Source organism: Pygoscelis adeliae, unplaced genomic scaffold (genome assembly GCF_000699105.1).
Source record: "Pygoscelis adeliae isolate BGI_AS28 unplaced genomic scaffold, ASM69910v1 Scaffold227, whole genome shotgun sequence".
Taxonomy (NCBI): domain Eukaryota; kingdom Metazoa; phylum Chordata; class Aves; order Sphenisciformes; family Spheniscidae; genus Pygoscelis; species Pygoscelis adeliae.
Window position 1 is genome coordinate 3,500,510 of NW_008825100.1, and position 16,430 is coordinate 3,516,939.

Here is a 16,430-nt window from a genome sequence, read left to right on the forward strand (position 1 = left end):
AAAGAAGCTGTTCTTTGAATGTTTCTCCTTAGGCATTTATTTCATTGTTCTTCTCCTAGGTCTCCTCGCTACAGTTACACTGGAAAACCTTGTTTAAAGGTGATCAGAACATGTGGAAGCTTTTCCTTCCCTCTCCCCAAATGATACCTCACATCTAAATCTCATTCGGGAATTTCTTCTTGGGTTTTTACAGTCTTCATCCTTGCTTTGGTAAAGCCCAGGGCAGCACAAGTCTTTTGGCATAAATCATAAATGAAGAACTACATAAGACACCACATTTCATTGCATTTAAGCCATGTGGCCCATTTAAAAGATTTTTTTTTTTTTTTTTTTTTTTTTTAATCATGAGAAGGTCAGAATGGACGAACTGGATGTTGAGCACCCCTTAGCATCTTGAGAAAAGGTAAAACAAGGGCACAACGAGGACAGCTCTTCCTGGCCACCTTAACAGTACATTTTCACCTTAAAAGGGTCACTGTGAAGGGTAGCACAATACGGTTAGTTCAGCCTCCCCTGCTCACAAAGTCCTTGAACACAACATTGAGATAGGCACCTAACATCAGAAGCACCTTGGGTTTCCTTATACGCACTCAGCTCCTAAGAACTGAAATTGCATCCCCCCTACTCACCACGCTGCACTTAGTTTACTAAGCCATTCATTACATACTAGCTACTACTCATCATCGGGGTTAGTTTTACAATCAATGTGTTTATTACATTCTCAGTCCTCTCTCTGAACCTCTTCCTTCCTTTGTTTTATCCATGGTACCCAGTCATCCGCCTTCTACTTCACACCAAACATTTTCTTTCTCAAATTAAAGGTTTCCAAGCTGATTTTCAGGGTAAGCAATACTAAGGAAGAAAAAAGGAACCTGCTGAAATAATACAAGGACTGCCTGGAAGCTGACTAGAATTCAAGGGGAAAAAAAACACATAAAAACCCTTTATAAACAAGTTATTTTCTTAATGCTTACATATTATGCAAGCATAACTAGTGAAGAGCTAGTGCTACTACTGTTTTTAAAGCAGCAGAAAAATGTAGTAATGCCTGTACTCCTTCCTCCTTCAGCATGAGAGGCAAAAGTTAAGTGAACAACAAGTGATCCATATTCCTTGGCTGTACAAAATGAGTGTGACTCCTGTACTTACCAAGGATTCCCAGGTTCAGGATATGTTGACGGGACAATTGAATTGTTTGGATTGTGTGATTTTTAGGACGGAATCTGTCTCTATCACAAACTTTTAAATTGCATGTGTACAGAAGGCATTCATTTCAACCACAGAGAAAGTACAAGACTACTTTGGAATGCAAACTGGAAGAGACTACATGAAAAAGGCCATTTCGTGTGAATTCATCTGTCTCACTGCACAATCCCATATATCCAATATGAGAAACATGAACTAATTATTTAAAATTTGCATATAAATTACATACTTTTGGGTTTTGTGGCATGGTTCCCTGTGTGATCTTGGGCCAGTTTCTGAACCTCTCTGAATCTCTACTTCCTTGTTTGCAAAGCAGATTAATATTAGTTATGCAGGACAGTGTGAGGCTTAATTAACTCAAGTTTGTGAAGGGCTTTCTGATCTTCAGATACTATGTAGAAAAAGAACTAGAAAAATCAATTTAAGAAGCAAAGCAGGCACGTAAGCCCACGTCCACACAACAAATATTTGGCATATCAAATTCATACAGAAAATTTGTACTAACATTTCATTGCAGTAGCAGCAAAAGTTACATTAACAGAAAGTATAAAATATGTATATTAAAAATAACTAATTCACTTACTTCTTCCTAATTTCTAGGTCTGAAACTGGAACACATCTCAGTCCAGCTCCCAATACCATGAGGGATGATGTTAGTAACACAGTTACCCTCAGACCTAAGATGAAAAAACAACAGTATTTTACAAGTTAAGTCAGCAACGTTGCAAAAAAAAGTTGCCTAAATATATGTATTTACATGCAGTCTCACAGAAGTAATGCATATCTCTTTCAAATCATAAACACTTTGGTGCTGATATGAATTATAGATACATTATGAAATGCTGTGTTATTTTCTATACTTATACTCCAGAATTACAAAGGCTGACTCTTGGCATATTATCACACAGGACTGTACCCAAAATCTTAGACATTCTTGGAAGTGAAAAGTGATAATAAAAGTATCATCAAAATGTACAATATTCCCTTTAGAATTAGAAGCATCAGAGAATATGCTCCAGTGTGTGATCTGAAATCTAGGTAGATCCAAAGAAAAATCTGGCCTTGTACATTCTTTTCCAATCACTTAATGAGCACAGACACAGAACTGTTACTGTTTTCTTTCATAACGCAGATATGCATTTCATCCTGAAGAACTAACCATTTATTCAGGGGAAAAAAGTACAAGTATTTTTTTGCAGCCCTTGCAATTAGGCCAGGTCTTCTCTGCACTCAGCTCAAATTGTCAGAGAGTGTAAATATAGTACATTAGAAAAAAGCTACAATTGACTGATTCCTTGAAAATGTTTTTTCCTCATAATGCGATTCTCGACCGAGAAGCACTTAGATTAGAAACAACTTCATCTTAGTGCCACAATTCCTTTTGCCAGCAGTTTACTTGCTGCTGCTAAGGTGTTTCCGTCAGCAGCAAACAAAAAGAGAACAGTGACAGCTGGGGGACTTAACCTCCAGAATCTTGTAAAACACCAAAATCATAACTATGCACAATTGGAAACTGCTGATACAGTCTGTATCTGTGAAGTCGTAAAACTTGAAACAATTTCACAGCAACAAATAGAAAATAAAGGGCTTCCATATTCTTAGCAGAACATAATAAAAACAATTAAATTATGACAAACACACAGTATCTCTAACTTTTAGGTGAAACTAGTAACTACTCAAAACACAGACAGAAAAAGACCAGTCCCTGTGATAACTCACCTAACAAGCAAACGATTTTGATTCTTTCTAAAACTGCCAATTTTCAGAGAAGCGCACCCTCTATGACTCCTGTAATCAATACAATTCAACCAGTAGTCACATTAAATATTTTGTCTCCACGTGAATTTTATGGGGGTTTTAGAGCATGTATTTTACTAAAATGTAATTTTAGAGAACGAGACATCACTTTGCTCTTATTGCAACAGCTCTTAGGGAACCTCACTCACGGGTATGTAATTCCTTGTGCTGGACACTGCACAAACCAAACCAAAGACGGCTCCTCTCTCAATCAACCTAGCCCAAGACAACCCAAACCAAAAGAAGTTAATATTACAGGTTTTCTGAAATGGAAGTATGACTTCCTTTGGTATGGCTCAGTCATTAACAAAAGGAATGCAAACCGCAGTCCTGCGACCCTGAAGGACACCTCACATCCCTGATGCCCTGGAGAAGTATCAACAGCCGAGAATATTTGTTTCCTTAAAGGATTTCCAATGCCCGCCCAGCCTTACTTGCTTCACTCTGCGCTCAACCAGCACATGTTGCTGTTCAACTGGTTTTTCAAGCGTGCCTGTTCAGAGAGCCCTAACTAAATGTCCGGATAATACGGCTGTTCAAAATCCTGTTGTTCTTCATGTTTGCTGGGCCACCACATGAGCCTTCACATGGCATGCTTAACCCCATATTACCATACTGCATACGTTGTGGGGGTAATTATTTGTATTGGGATCGCATATGTGCTGCTTTTGCCTTTTCTCCTGGGAAATGAATCTTTGTTAGCATTGCTTTTGTGCACAATGAGGACCTGTACACAATGAGAATTAGAATTGTATTGATGGAAAATTGAAACACAAGTCTTTTAACTGAAAAATCTGAAGTTTTCCATTTGGAAACGCTGCTGCAATGTTTCAGGAAAGCTCTAGTAATGTACACATCACCTTCATATTTTCCATGTAAACCATGGTCTTTTTGAACTACATTTCACAAAACACGGCATGTTCTACCTTTCAGAAGACACAAAGACAGAGACAGCCAGCCTGGCAGGTCCTGCTCACGGGGTGCCACAGGAGGCAGAGGCTAGGTGCAAGCCCAGGGCACAGTAGTAGATGAGCATTATACAGAAATTTAAGTTTAAATCACCACAGAATGCATGAGGAGTGTTTCCAAATAAAAACCTTCTATATGATTTTTAATTTTTTTAAAAATCCCAAAACCAAAAAACACAAACCAAGAAAAAGTTTTAATTTAAATCTGCAAAAAAGTTTCCTAAGAAAAACAACACACAATTTGGTGAAAACTGAATTGGATGCCGAAGTTCTCCCCCAGCCCTAATTCTAGGCTTATCTTTAATGTCAATTTTACATGTCTGGTAATTTTAAAATAAAATTATCAGTTAAAGCCTCACAATCAAGTATGTTTGATTTCTCCAAACATTCTTTGAAGTCCTCATCTTGAATACTATACACTGTAATGTACCACTTTTAAACGTTTTGATCGGACAGATTATTCTTTGGCCATTTTTTTCCACCTTAACATGTAAACACACCCCTAAAAATTTCTATGGTTAAAGCTGCGCGTTGAAAATGATGACACCAAAGTGAACAAGTAAAAGACTGTCAGACAAGCAGCATATTAGACATTTTCTTTGCTAATTGCATGATGTATTTCTAACCTCTAAGCATCTTCCCCTTTTATTTTGCTTTACATTTTAACTCTCCAAATCCATCTTCCTTCTCATCTTTGTTAGAAATTGGTCTTTAATAGTATTTCTATAATTATTTCAGTATTTTTGCTTTGAACATTGCAGTGGCCCTTAATCAGAATTAGACATCTAAAAGGTGTCCCCCAGAGCATTTCAGATAGCAGCATGCATCATGGGGACAATAAACCAAAGTAACCAACCAAGCCTGAAAAAAAAGCCTGTGAACCCTGCAAGAAATTATTTCTCTATTTTAAAAGTTCTAAGTAATTCACACATCCAAGATTTTGAGTAAATATAACTAACTTAATTAATTTTACCCTGTAAATGCAAGCGGTAATTGAGGGGGGGGGGGGAGCTACAGCTTCTTAAAATCCATCATCCAGTTTCTAGTCCCCTTCTATCAGAGGTTTCTGACACATGGCTGGAAAGGGAAGAAACTCCTTTAAAGGGATTTTCTGCCAATGGAGGAAGTTGTCTGTTCTTTGGAGCCCTGCTTGTTAGCTGCTCATCCCCACCCTGCTCTTGCAGGAGGTTTCTGGGCCCCACAGGTTGCACTGACTGTTGAGCAAAGTGTGGCCACGTTCAGAACGGCCAAATGTCATTGACAGTAACAGAAAAGTCCAAGCTAGCAGCAGAAATTGAGTCAGTAATAAAAAGACATATTAATTATAATTTATGAGTGAAACAGTCAATATTGTTGTTTAACCCTTCTGCAGCTAATAACACAGTCTGCTTTACAACTTCAGCCGCCCATGCTGCATTTGCTGGTTTTTATTTCTTTTTGAAACAACTACCCCCAAACTCCTGCCACTATTAGAGATTTAACAGAAACTCTCAACCCACAATCCTCTTAACTCTCCTGCAAAACACAGACTTTTAATCCAGCCAAGACATGTTGTACTGGTAAACTAGTAATGATTACCTGTGCTGGCAGGATATGCTGACTGGATCTGGCCCCTGAGACATTTCTAGCTGGCCCACTAGTTTCCTTTCCTCTCTGCTGGGAAAGCAGCTGCTGCAGCAACGCAGTGTGATGAACCCAAGGCCCCCCATCCCCCCAGCCCAACACAGAAAACAAGCAAAACCCGACACACCGCAATGTGGTCTCACACCGGAGTGGGAGGCAACGGCCGCCAGTGGCACCCAGCTGCTCTTCAGCTCCCTCACAGCAACATCAAGTGACAGCACCCCATACATAGGTGTTGCATGCCCCACAACTCTTCCAGCATGCCTTACTTTCAAGATGCTTTTTAAAGTACATGAAAAGAAAATGCATTTCCCCCCCCCGACATTGTATTATTGACTTGTAACCCAGTAAGTGATTTATTATGCCCAGTTTAAAAAGAAGCTTAATAAAAAATGTTGTACAGCTACAATTAACTTGTTCTAACTATTTATACATTATCAGTTTGTCATTCAGAAAAAGAACATGATTAACAACTGTTTGTTGCCTTTGTAAGCTTTTGAGAAGTATGACCATTCCTTCTCTCTCATCCATTACGATAAAACGTCATAAAACACGTGACTGACAGACTGTAAAAAACAAATCCTTACTCACACAAACACATTCAAGTCAAAATCGTCTGCATGTCAAGAAGTGGAAGTTTCTACTTCTGCTGCCTAGTGGCAGCAAACACCCTGTGCATCCCCCGCTCCTGCCCCGGCTGAGGCCAGCACACGCAGCACCCCGGTTCCCCAGCTACTGCTACAGACCCACGGAGAGAAACACACTTCTCGTTCAGAGCATCACACAAATAGCAGGTATTGTTTGGGTTTGGTTCCCCCCCCCCCCCCCCAAGCAAGGGGGGGGGAAATTCCAGTTGGATGTGCAGAACGCTTTTCACCTTTCTGCTAAGATTAATGGAAGTCTGGCCAGAGGAAAAGCTGCCGGCTTCAGCCCTCCACCTGGCACGGGCAGCAGTGGATTTCCCTCGTACAGCCCACACACCCCGCTCTCGGATACATTAACGTTTGAGGGGTTTCCTTCCTTCAGCTGCAGATACTAAAATCAGTCCTACAAACGCAGAATACAACAAGGCTCTAATTAGAAACAAGTGACATCAGCCTGCTGCACATTTTCACAGTTTTTAAAGACCAGGCTGGAAGCAAGAACCATCCCTTCTGACACTAAACTGAGAGCATTTTAATTCACTTAACTACTCTGCTATTATTTTGACTAAAGCATATCTAGCTAAAAAAATAACCAATCCTGTCTTGATGCACACACATCAGGAAATTAAAAACTCCCCAATTTCAACAGCTGTTCCAAGAAGTCACTTAAATTGTGCTTTTCCCTGTAATTTAAAAATTACAGTTTTCAAACAAATTCTTGCTCTGCCTTTCTTGACAAAACAAAGCACAGGATCTTGCATTTTTCCTTCTATGAAGTTAACATACAATAAACAACCTTTACCTTTGGTTTCAGTAAGCAAAGCACTGAGCTCCAAGTCTTATACTATTTTTCTTTGGTCCTGGAATTGTTTTTGTGTCTTGCCTAAATACCCTCCTTATTATTCAACCATCCTTTTTAAAATGGATTTCTTTGCTGGATACCAATTCTCTGTTTCATAGCAAGGGTCTGTTTCTCTCCCTCCTTAATGCGTGCCTTTACATTTAGCCATATTAAAACAAAAGCTTGATTAAACGGCTTACGTTATCAGGGAATCCTGAAAGCTCTGCACGGAGTCGCTGCTTCATCATTATCTACTGCTCCAGGAATCTTTGTATTTTAAATGTAATTCTAGCAAAATTATACTAATAGCTGTGCCACTTACTCTCACAAGATCAGTTATCTTTGTCATGATTAAAATACACACAAAAAAAATTTGCTACCTTTCTACTAAACACAGTGAATAAAACTTCCATTGTGCCTGCACTTTGCCAAATTTACTACTGCCATTAAGGATGATAAGCAGCAATCCTTCTTCAGAAGAAGCATCCTTGCATCAAGCAATACAATTTGCAAAAGAAAAGAAGCTTTTCACTGATGTAAAAAGATTTTATAGCTGAGTTGTGGTCCTGAAATCTTTCTAACACACGGAACAAACTTGAAAAATCAGTATATCAGGCCCGCCTCAGATTCCACAAAAGCACTTGATTGCAGAGGAGCATAAATTGTGTTTGGAAACTCAATGGAAAATAATACATCCTCATCAACTACACTCAGAAGCAAGAAAAATTTGGAACCAAATAAAAAGACTGCATGCAAGACCGAACAACTACCAGGTCATATGTAACTAATCAAAAATTACTCCTAGTTTGATGGCTAAGATGTCATGGGGTGCTATTAAGCACAACCTGGATCTCCCTTCCTCTCTGGCTACGTGATGCTGATGCTTCTGTTATCGCCCCATGTTTTGTAAGCTGTGTTTTTAAAAACAAATTGAAGCCAATTGTTTCCATCCATTCCCCTGGCTCGATGTGACACTACCAAACTAGCATCCAAATTTCAACTGAAAAGGTTTAGGACTTGAATATATTTTTCTGATTGAAAATGAAGCAAACTCCCTGTGACCTCATTTAAGCATTCTGCAGAACAGGTGACAGCATCCTTCTGGTATCAAATAGTAAGAACCAAGTTCTATCATATAGGACCTGTCTGAAATAAATTAGACCCAAAGCTACACTTCAACCCCCAGTCTTGTCTTGATACAAAAAGTAGACCTTTTCCTGTATGGATCTCACAACACAGCCCAGTTCCACTTTCCAGTGGAGGATTGCATGGCAAGGGCAGATTCTACTAGACACTGTGCTCCAGTTTCCATCTGACATAAATAGTAGGCAGATTGGGATCCCCAGACAAAATATGTACTAGAAACCTCTTGAAATGTAGATGTAGGAGGCAATGAAAATGAGTTTGAAATTTCTTATAAATTAATTTATTTGCAAAACTTAAATTTGAGGAAACAAACTTTGTATATATAAACAGAGCAGCTTCAAGCAAAATAGTTCCTGTGGTTTGATACAGACTTTCTAATCAGGGTCAGAAATTCAGAAAAGCCAGTATCCCAGAAGTGTCATCACCAGCAATCCGGGGGAACCCGCAGGGAAACCCCTGCCAAATCAGAAAGAAAGGCTGGTGCCAGAGACCAGATCTGACCCAAAGATAAAGTTATTTCTGCTGCTAGCACTTGTTGGACAGACAGAGCAAGACTGCGTGCAAAACTGAAAATATGAGGTCCAACACTCATCCCCACTGGTCCTTTTTTCCGTATTACTCTCAGATAAAAAACATGCATTATTTGCAGAAACGTCATCGCATGAGTCCTTGTAAGAACAGCATCACTCCTGAATTATAAGGTTAGTTAAGAATCCTGTAAAAAAATCCCAATATAACTAAGAGAATCGAAGCACAAAATTTAGCTAGCCAAGTGTTTCGGAGAGAAGACAGTCATTTTGAGGGAAATGACCGAACACATGTAACAACTAAAACAGAGATAGAAGCTGCTAGGACATATCTGTGAGAAGCAAAGCTAAATATAATGCAATTGAGAATTATTATGACAATCACACAACCACCCTGCAATTCCTGAGCTGCTGCATCTTTCTCTATGTGCACCCTGACTGTAAGGGAACCAAGATACTTACGTATTCACACTCAAACTGCTGTGCTCACTTTGTATTGTATTGTAAATACTCTCCTTGCTTTACGGTCTTTTTCTTTTCGGGTTTTTTTTTTTTTCTTGCCATTTTTAACATTAATTAAAGCATATTAAAATCATTATTTTTCTGTTTACCCTAGATATAAGAATTTGACTGCACCTGTTAGAAGGAAGAACAAGCTATCACAACCATGTCAAGAGGACACAGTGTGCTTTTGTCTCATCTGCATCAATTAGGTCAAGATAATATGACCAGGGGACCCACCTGTTTTAACATTTTCCCAGCATATTAAGCAAGCACATAAATAATCTCTAAAAATATGCCAGGGAAAGTATAGCTTAATTCTCCAAATCCCTACTCCTCTAAGCGTAGCTGTTACAAACTTAATGACCCAAGTCCTTCTATGGTGTCTTACAGAGTTAGCTCCACTAACATGGATTTAACCACTGTTGTGGCAGACTATACCTGTAAATACAAAACAGGTATTCCAGACTTTGTGCAGCAGGTTAAAAGTTTGGTGCTGTAAATAAAGTAGTCCTGATTTCAAGAACTGTACAGGCTTAATCTGAGCTTCTGTGTGTATAAAAAGGTAGTTTACAAGTATTGAAATTTCCTCCCATATGTCAGCTAAGGATTTTGAAGCATCCTAACAGTTTAACATCAACAATGGAAAAACAAATGGCAAAAGATGCAGATTAAAAATCTGCATTGCAAGTTTCTATAAGTGTTGTAAATTCTATTTATCAGTCCAGAGACTGACATTTTGCCTGAACAGATAAACAAAGCGCTGAGTTGAATGGTATTTGCCTGCAGATCAAAATGCTGATTGTAGAATCAGTTTTAGACTCTTTACTAAAATATCTCCTATTCTTTAATACCATGTTTCTTGGCTTCGAAGGAGACCAATTATTTTAGCTGTTTATTGGTATTACACATTTTACTGCAGAGAACATCCATTTTATCTGCAACTAATCCAAGTGCAATGAACCTCTCTTAATCCTTGCAGAGTACCTCTGAGAGAGGAGAGCACTGGCCTGGGGCAGCGGGACCTGCATCTCTCAACATGCCTTATGAAATTGGGCAGGCCACTTATCTTCTGCTTCACTTTTCTCTTTTTTTTTCCCCCGCCCTGCCTTGTTTATTCAGGCTATAAACACATGGAAACAGGAGCCAGTCTCACCATTAGTATTAGAAAGGCTAGTAATTCAGGTCTTCTCTTCACCTGGGGTCAGTGCAGTGCTGGGATACAATTAAAAAAAGAGCTATTTGAGTGCTTACTGAATCTGTGAAATTAATATACAAACACTTGCAAGAGTTGTTCTTTCTTCCGTCACCTCGGGTACCTGCTTTCTACTCCCAACTCCAATATTTACTGAAACATGAAGATTTGGTTGAATCACTTAATCCATCTTTGCCATTTGATAAACTAAAAAACTACGTAACAGGGCGTGCATGTGTGTACGCATGTGCTAGTGTATACATACAGAGAGAGATGCAGAGCAACTGACAAAAATAGCGAATAATGCTGTCGGGAACTAAACCTCTTCATTAATTTTCAAGCTAAATTATGAATGCTCATTAACAAGTCAAGAGAAAGTGCAAGAAAACAAGCCTTCACTCCAGCTCTCGCTGTTGTATTCCTGGACGAACGCCGACAACCCAAGCCCTTTCAGCACCCAACAAGGGGGAAGGAAGCTTTTTCTTTTCTCTTCCCACTCATTTCAAGGACTCTGATTGCACAGCAGGCTTAATTACCACACAACTAACTATAGATCCTTACCTGTGGCGACAGAGAGGAAAAACAATCTCTCTTGTACACATCTATCAGGGAAGATGTTCTGTCATTATCTTAGTGGTACTTGCCTGCACCACCCAATGGTGCATGAAATTCTTCATTTTAAGAAATACAGAGGCATTTTGCTTTGCCACGACAGAGTATCAAGAAGCAACCACACAGGAAGGATTGGCAGCCACGCTAAATACTGTCTAGTGCATCCGCTGTGCAGGACACTAAGTGCAAAGTTTCTCCTTTTTACTATCCCTGCTGTGAGTTGGGGAAAAAAGAGCCTTAAAAGTCCCATTGACGTAACACCCATGTGACTTGTAGGAAAGGTCACTGGAGTAAGCTTTCAATTTTCCTCTCTGTGAACATTTTCAATGTTACTTTAACATGGAAATGCATCAGGCACTATTTAGGGTACATAGTTCATCCTAAAAGACACCCTTTGCAGCACTGTAATCGGTCCTAAATCCATTACATTTTTTAGGCTCCTGATCAATTCTTTAGGTTCACGAGATTAATCAATTAAAATATAACAACTCCGCCTTTCTCAAATATTCAAAAGGGATGGCGTTCATCAAAAATAACCAACAAAAGGTTTCTAAATGCAGTTGTATTTTACGTCTTGTATTCCAGAAAAACATCAGCAGACTTTGCAAAAAGCAGAAGACCTCTCACTTTCAAAACACATCACTCCCTCGGGCTGAGTCATATGGATCTCCAGCTTTAAAAAGAGGAAAAATCTAAAAATCCTCTCTACTACAAATCTGCATGAGAAAGCTTAATTTGTAGCTTTTGAGGAAGTTGGAGCACTGATCACAAGCTTCTGCAGCATAATTATAGTTACAGCATGGCTACAGAGCCACAATAGCACATGCACATGAGAAGCATTAAAAAAACAAAATTACGGCAGGAAGTGATGGAATAGCTCTGAATGTCACCACTGAGAGAAAGGCAGAGCAAGCCATGATTTCCCTTGCCCCAGGATTATAACTAAAAAAATTCTTAAAGAAATTTCTACCAGTGAGGTCTTTGGTCTGCTCAGCTGAGGCTCCACTGGGTTGCTGCTAGGAGAACTCAAACAACGTTCTCCAAGAAAACTTGCAAAATATTCTAACAGAGAATTATCAAAACATGATGTTTCTTAAATTTACTTCTGCTCATCTCAGCACTGACCTTGTTTTTGGGGGGTTTGGGTGTTTTTAAACCGAATATTTTTGTTTGGCAATGTCAGACTATAGATTTTCACAACAGGAATGTTATTTCAGGACCTGTGCTATGCACTTTCTACTTCAGCTCTGAAAAGGCAAGCAAATACTCCTGTTCTACATGGCTCATTTCCCATAAGCAGGGCATTTCTTACTAGAAAAAAAAAGTAGGTAGAAATTGGCAATACAGAAGATATCCGAACTTTATTAAAAAGTTATGAACCTCATTTTTGCATTTGCTTCAGTTTTTCACTCCTAAAACGTAACATGAAACTCACTCCTAAAAACAACATCGGCCAGAAATAATGAATAAAATTTGTGTTGTTTATGCAATGGTAATGCTGTTACTGGAATTTATAAATCAGTAAAGCTGGGTTAGTTCAGCATTACCAAATGAAAATGGTCTTTCTTTGTTCAAGCTCAGTTTCTTCTGATAGGAAAAATAAACAATATCATATTAATTCTTCAAAGGAAACAGACTCAGTTTTCTTTAAAGGAAGCAGATTCAGCTTTCACAGGCCAAAACCTGATTTACTCTTTTTTCTCTTTAATGGAATTATAAACTAGTAGCTAGGAATTATAGTATAAACATACAGCTAGAAAAACGAATGCAATACAACATTCCTAAGTACTTTACTACTTCCATAATAAAAATCTATGAGAAAGCCCAAGGGACTTTGATAACAGTGGAATTATTGTTGTCATTTATGTTATAGAAGTTAGCACCAGTTACCTTTTTGTAGCACAGCTGCCACACTGTTAAAAACTTCTAGAAGAAAGGAGATTGGCAAAATTTAAATGTTTTTAAAACGCAGCAAGGCAGTGGGCAACGTAATGGTATTTTAGTATTTCCTGTCCCGTTCCACAAGGCCTTCCAGAAGGGGAGAGACACCACCCCGAGCGGCCACATCCACCCCAGCATCCTGCTCGTGCCTCCATCACGAGGCCAGACATCCGTCACCACCAAACCCACGCAAGAAGGAACAGCTGCCCTCTTCCGTGCCGGCAGCACCCGCGGAGCCCCGCAGGGAGCAGACAGCCATGGCCTGGGGTGCCTCAGGAAAGGGGAGGGTGAAGGAAGGACCGACTACACCCTCTGACCGATGAGAGGCACTGCCAGGTAGAGTTCTGAGATCGGGTTGTGCAGAGACAGGAGACTGGGACCTTGTTGGAGATAAGAAAAGGCAAAAAGGTCAACTGTGTTCAAAGAGACTTCCCAGCTCCTGATTTTAAAAGTGCTTCTCAAGCCAGTTCACAAAAGCTGTGTTTACTGATCCACGGCTGGGGTGCTGCGCAGGCAGCCCAGAAGGGGTGCAGGCACCCACCACCCCCATCATTTGCTGCTGGCTACCTAAGTCATGTTTACTACCACGTCTTGCTTGCTGGGGAAGATGCTCAGCATCCTTTTCCCTGTGCCTCCTACTCAGCTCATTCCTCCACCTTTCCCATCCACTCCACTCCCTGCCCTCCAGCTCTAGATCTCGCTTCTGCATCCATGTGTCACCCACTCACTACCTTGCTTACACTCTCCCCTTCTTTCTATCTCTTCCCACCTATCCAAGGCTTTTCTCACATCTGCTCTCACTCCTTTGAGCCCTGAGCTTCTCACATCCAAACTCCTCTACTCCTCAACAAGCAGGAGGAGTGGAGGACTGAGGGAAGTTGGAGGACAAGATGGGCACACCACAACAGCAAGGAGACACACAGGTGAGGCAGGAGAGAGAGAAGAGGAAGCAGTCCGATTAGGAAGGATTTGGGTCAAGAGAAGGTTGTGAGGGGTTGTGAAAAATACATGAGCATACAACAGGGGAGATATCAGTGCACAGCTGCCCTAGAATTACACGCTCTGTAGTCAACTTCTAAAAGCTACTGCTAACAAAATATCTTCCCAGCTGCAACTGTGTCCTGACCCAGTTCTGGGATGCCTAAGTGTTTTAATACTGCTTGTGTTAACAGCTGCATAATAAAAGTAAGGGATCATTATTTTACACTGGTAAATTATTTCCCTATTCATCAATTTGTCAACATCAAGGTATAGCAAGTTACATACCCCACACTCAGTGTGCCTGTATGTTCAGTGCACCAAAGCCTCAAGATAACATTATCCTCAGATAACATGGCCATTGCATAGCTCATGTGAGAATAGTAAACATGTTAGGATCTTACTTTCCGTCATGAAAAAGTTATTTTAAATCCAGCATGCAGTTTCCTGATATTCTTCAGTACGTGGTGTTTCACACAGCTCTCCTAGCACCACTGCTGCAGCTGCAAAGAAGTGTGCAATGCGCACGGGAGTTGCATGAAGGGTAGTAGTATAAAGAGAAATGTCTGTGGAAACATAGTACTAAGTAGAGACTGGGGGTGCTACCGTCTAACAGAAAGAGCTCCAGAAGAGGACATCTGTCTACAGCCATGATTGATGCTTTCATCTCAACCTGGCCCATCAGGAGGTATGGGAAGTGCTGCTAACAATCAAGCTAGTATTGCTATGATAAATCATAGTGGCATCAAGTTAATACAACTCATCAGATCCTAATTAAACCACTCTATGTTGCTAATCACTCTGTGTATCTCAAGTGATCTTTTGCAGCACGCCTGACTCCAGTGAGGGTGGGCCAATCAATTCTCTAATGAGTCCTCACTTCTGCAAGCACTTGCACAAATGCTCCCTGGACTTTCATACAGCCACAGTATATAAAATCAAGCAACAAAAGCTAAGTTCGGTTCAGTCTTCCCATTTCTTTTCTTCTGATGGTGCAGAGGAAAAGCATGTCTATTCAAACACACACACTAGCAACTCATCAAAATAAGTTTTGTAAAATCAAGCTGATCAAATATCTACTCTAGTGGGATTTACCTATATTCAGCTCTCTAATTGCTTCTTTCATCTTTCCACATGAAAAACAACACTTCATCTCATCTCCTCCAAGATTTATTACCTTAGGAAAATTAATCCCTTTCACGGAATTTGATAGGTGTGGATCAGTATCACTTAGAAGACAATGAAATATGCATCATTCATAGCATGCAGTAGAAGATGTCTACAGGATGAGAGAGAACAGACTGGGGTAAAACAGATATTTTCCTTCAAATTCCTTTTGCACTTGTTTGAAGTGCACTAATCACTTGCCTTTTCACCAAATATATACAGCTTTCACAGCAAATGAGTCAAGGCATTTTCTTCCCCCCCCCCACCTTTTTTCTTTTTTTTTTTTTAAACTAAAGCACTAAGTTCACATTTAGCTTCCATTAAATCCAAGAGAGCCTTCTGCTGCTCTTGGAGTTAACAAGACCTTTTCCATTAACATAAATGCTACTGAGTAGAATCAGTTGCTTATGATAAGACTACTCTCTGTAATCTCGGCATATTTCAGTCGAGTGCCAGAAACATCACACTTTCCTTTCTCACCGGCTCCTTGCCATTCTACCCACATTTTCATACCTGTAAGTTTTCCCATGGGTATTTCTTTCCTGTAGGCTGTACTAACCTACCGAAACCATAAAGTCTGTATAAACCTTTTCCATTGTTGTAGCGTGTAAATCCTTTTAGCTTGACTTCACCAAATTACATTAAAGTCTTACAGCCTTACGCCGAGTCTTACCCTAGGCATCTTTAGCTGAGGCTCATGCTTGAACTTGACCTGTGAATTATCAAATTGGTCATTTTGAAATATTGGCCACATATCCTGCAGTCATGCATCTCAGATAAGAAAAATCTGTTTCTGACATCATGACAAAAAGGAGCTAAAAAAGTGTTTCTTTGCCACAAGATGAAAACTCTCAGGCTTTAAAGGTTCACGACTCACCTATTTTTGTCCTCCTTCTGTTAACCAAAACCCCATGTGTTTTTATGATCACTTGGGACACAGCAGAACTATGAATACTTCCATTAAAAACTTAGCATGTTCCTGTGAGTGCCACCATGGAAAGTACTTCACACTGTCCATCTATACCAAGTGATACCTATCAGCAACTAGACCTGCTGCAATTTTTCTAAGTTATTATAGAATCATAGAATCATTAAGGTTGGAAAAGACCTCCAAGATCATCGAGTCCAACCATCAACCCAACACCACCATGCCCACTAAACCATGTCCCTAAGCACCTCATCTACACATCTTTTAAATACTTCCAGGGATGACGACTCAACCACTTCCCTGGGCAGCCTGTCCCAATGTTTAACCACTCTTTCAGTAAAGACATTTTTCCTCAC

The 16,430-nt window shown here is 39.9% G+C and overlaps 1 protein-coding gene across 1 annotated transcript in view; it reads right to left on the minus strand.

Moving 5' to 3' along the window:
* Positions 1 to 16,430, minus strand: part of DIRC2 (disrupted in renal carcinoma 2) — a 71,699-nt gene that overhangs the window by 44,539 nt on the left and 10,730 nt on the right. Inside the window, exon 2 of the mRNA XM_009327177.1 lies at positions 1,790 to 1,883. Within this exon, the coding sequence (XP_009325452.1) occupies positions 1,790 to 1,883 (94 nt within the window). The remainder of the gene's footprint in view (positions 1 to 1,789; positions 1,884 to 16,430) is intronic.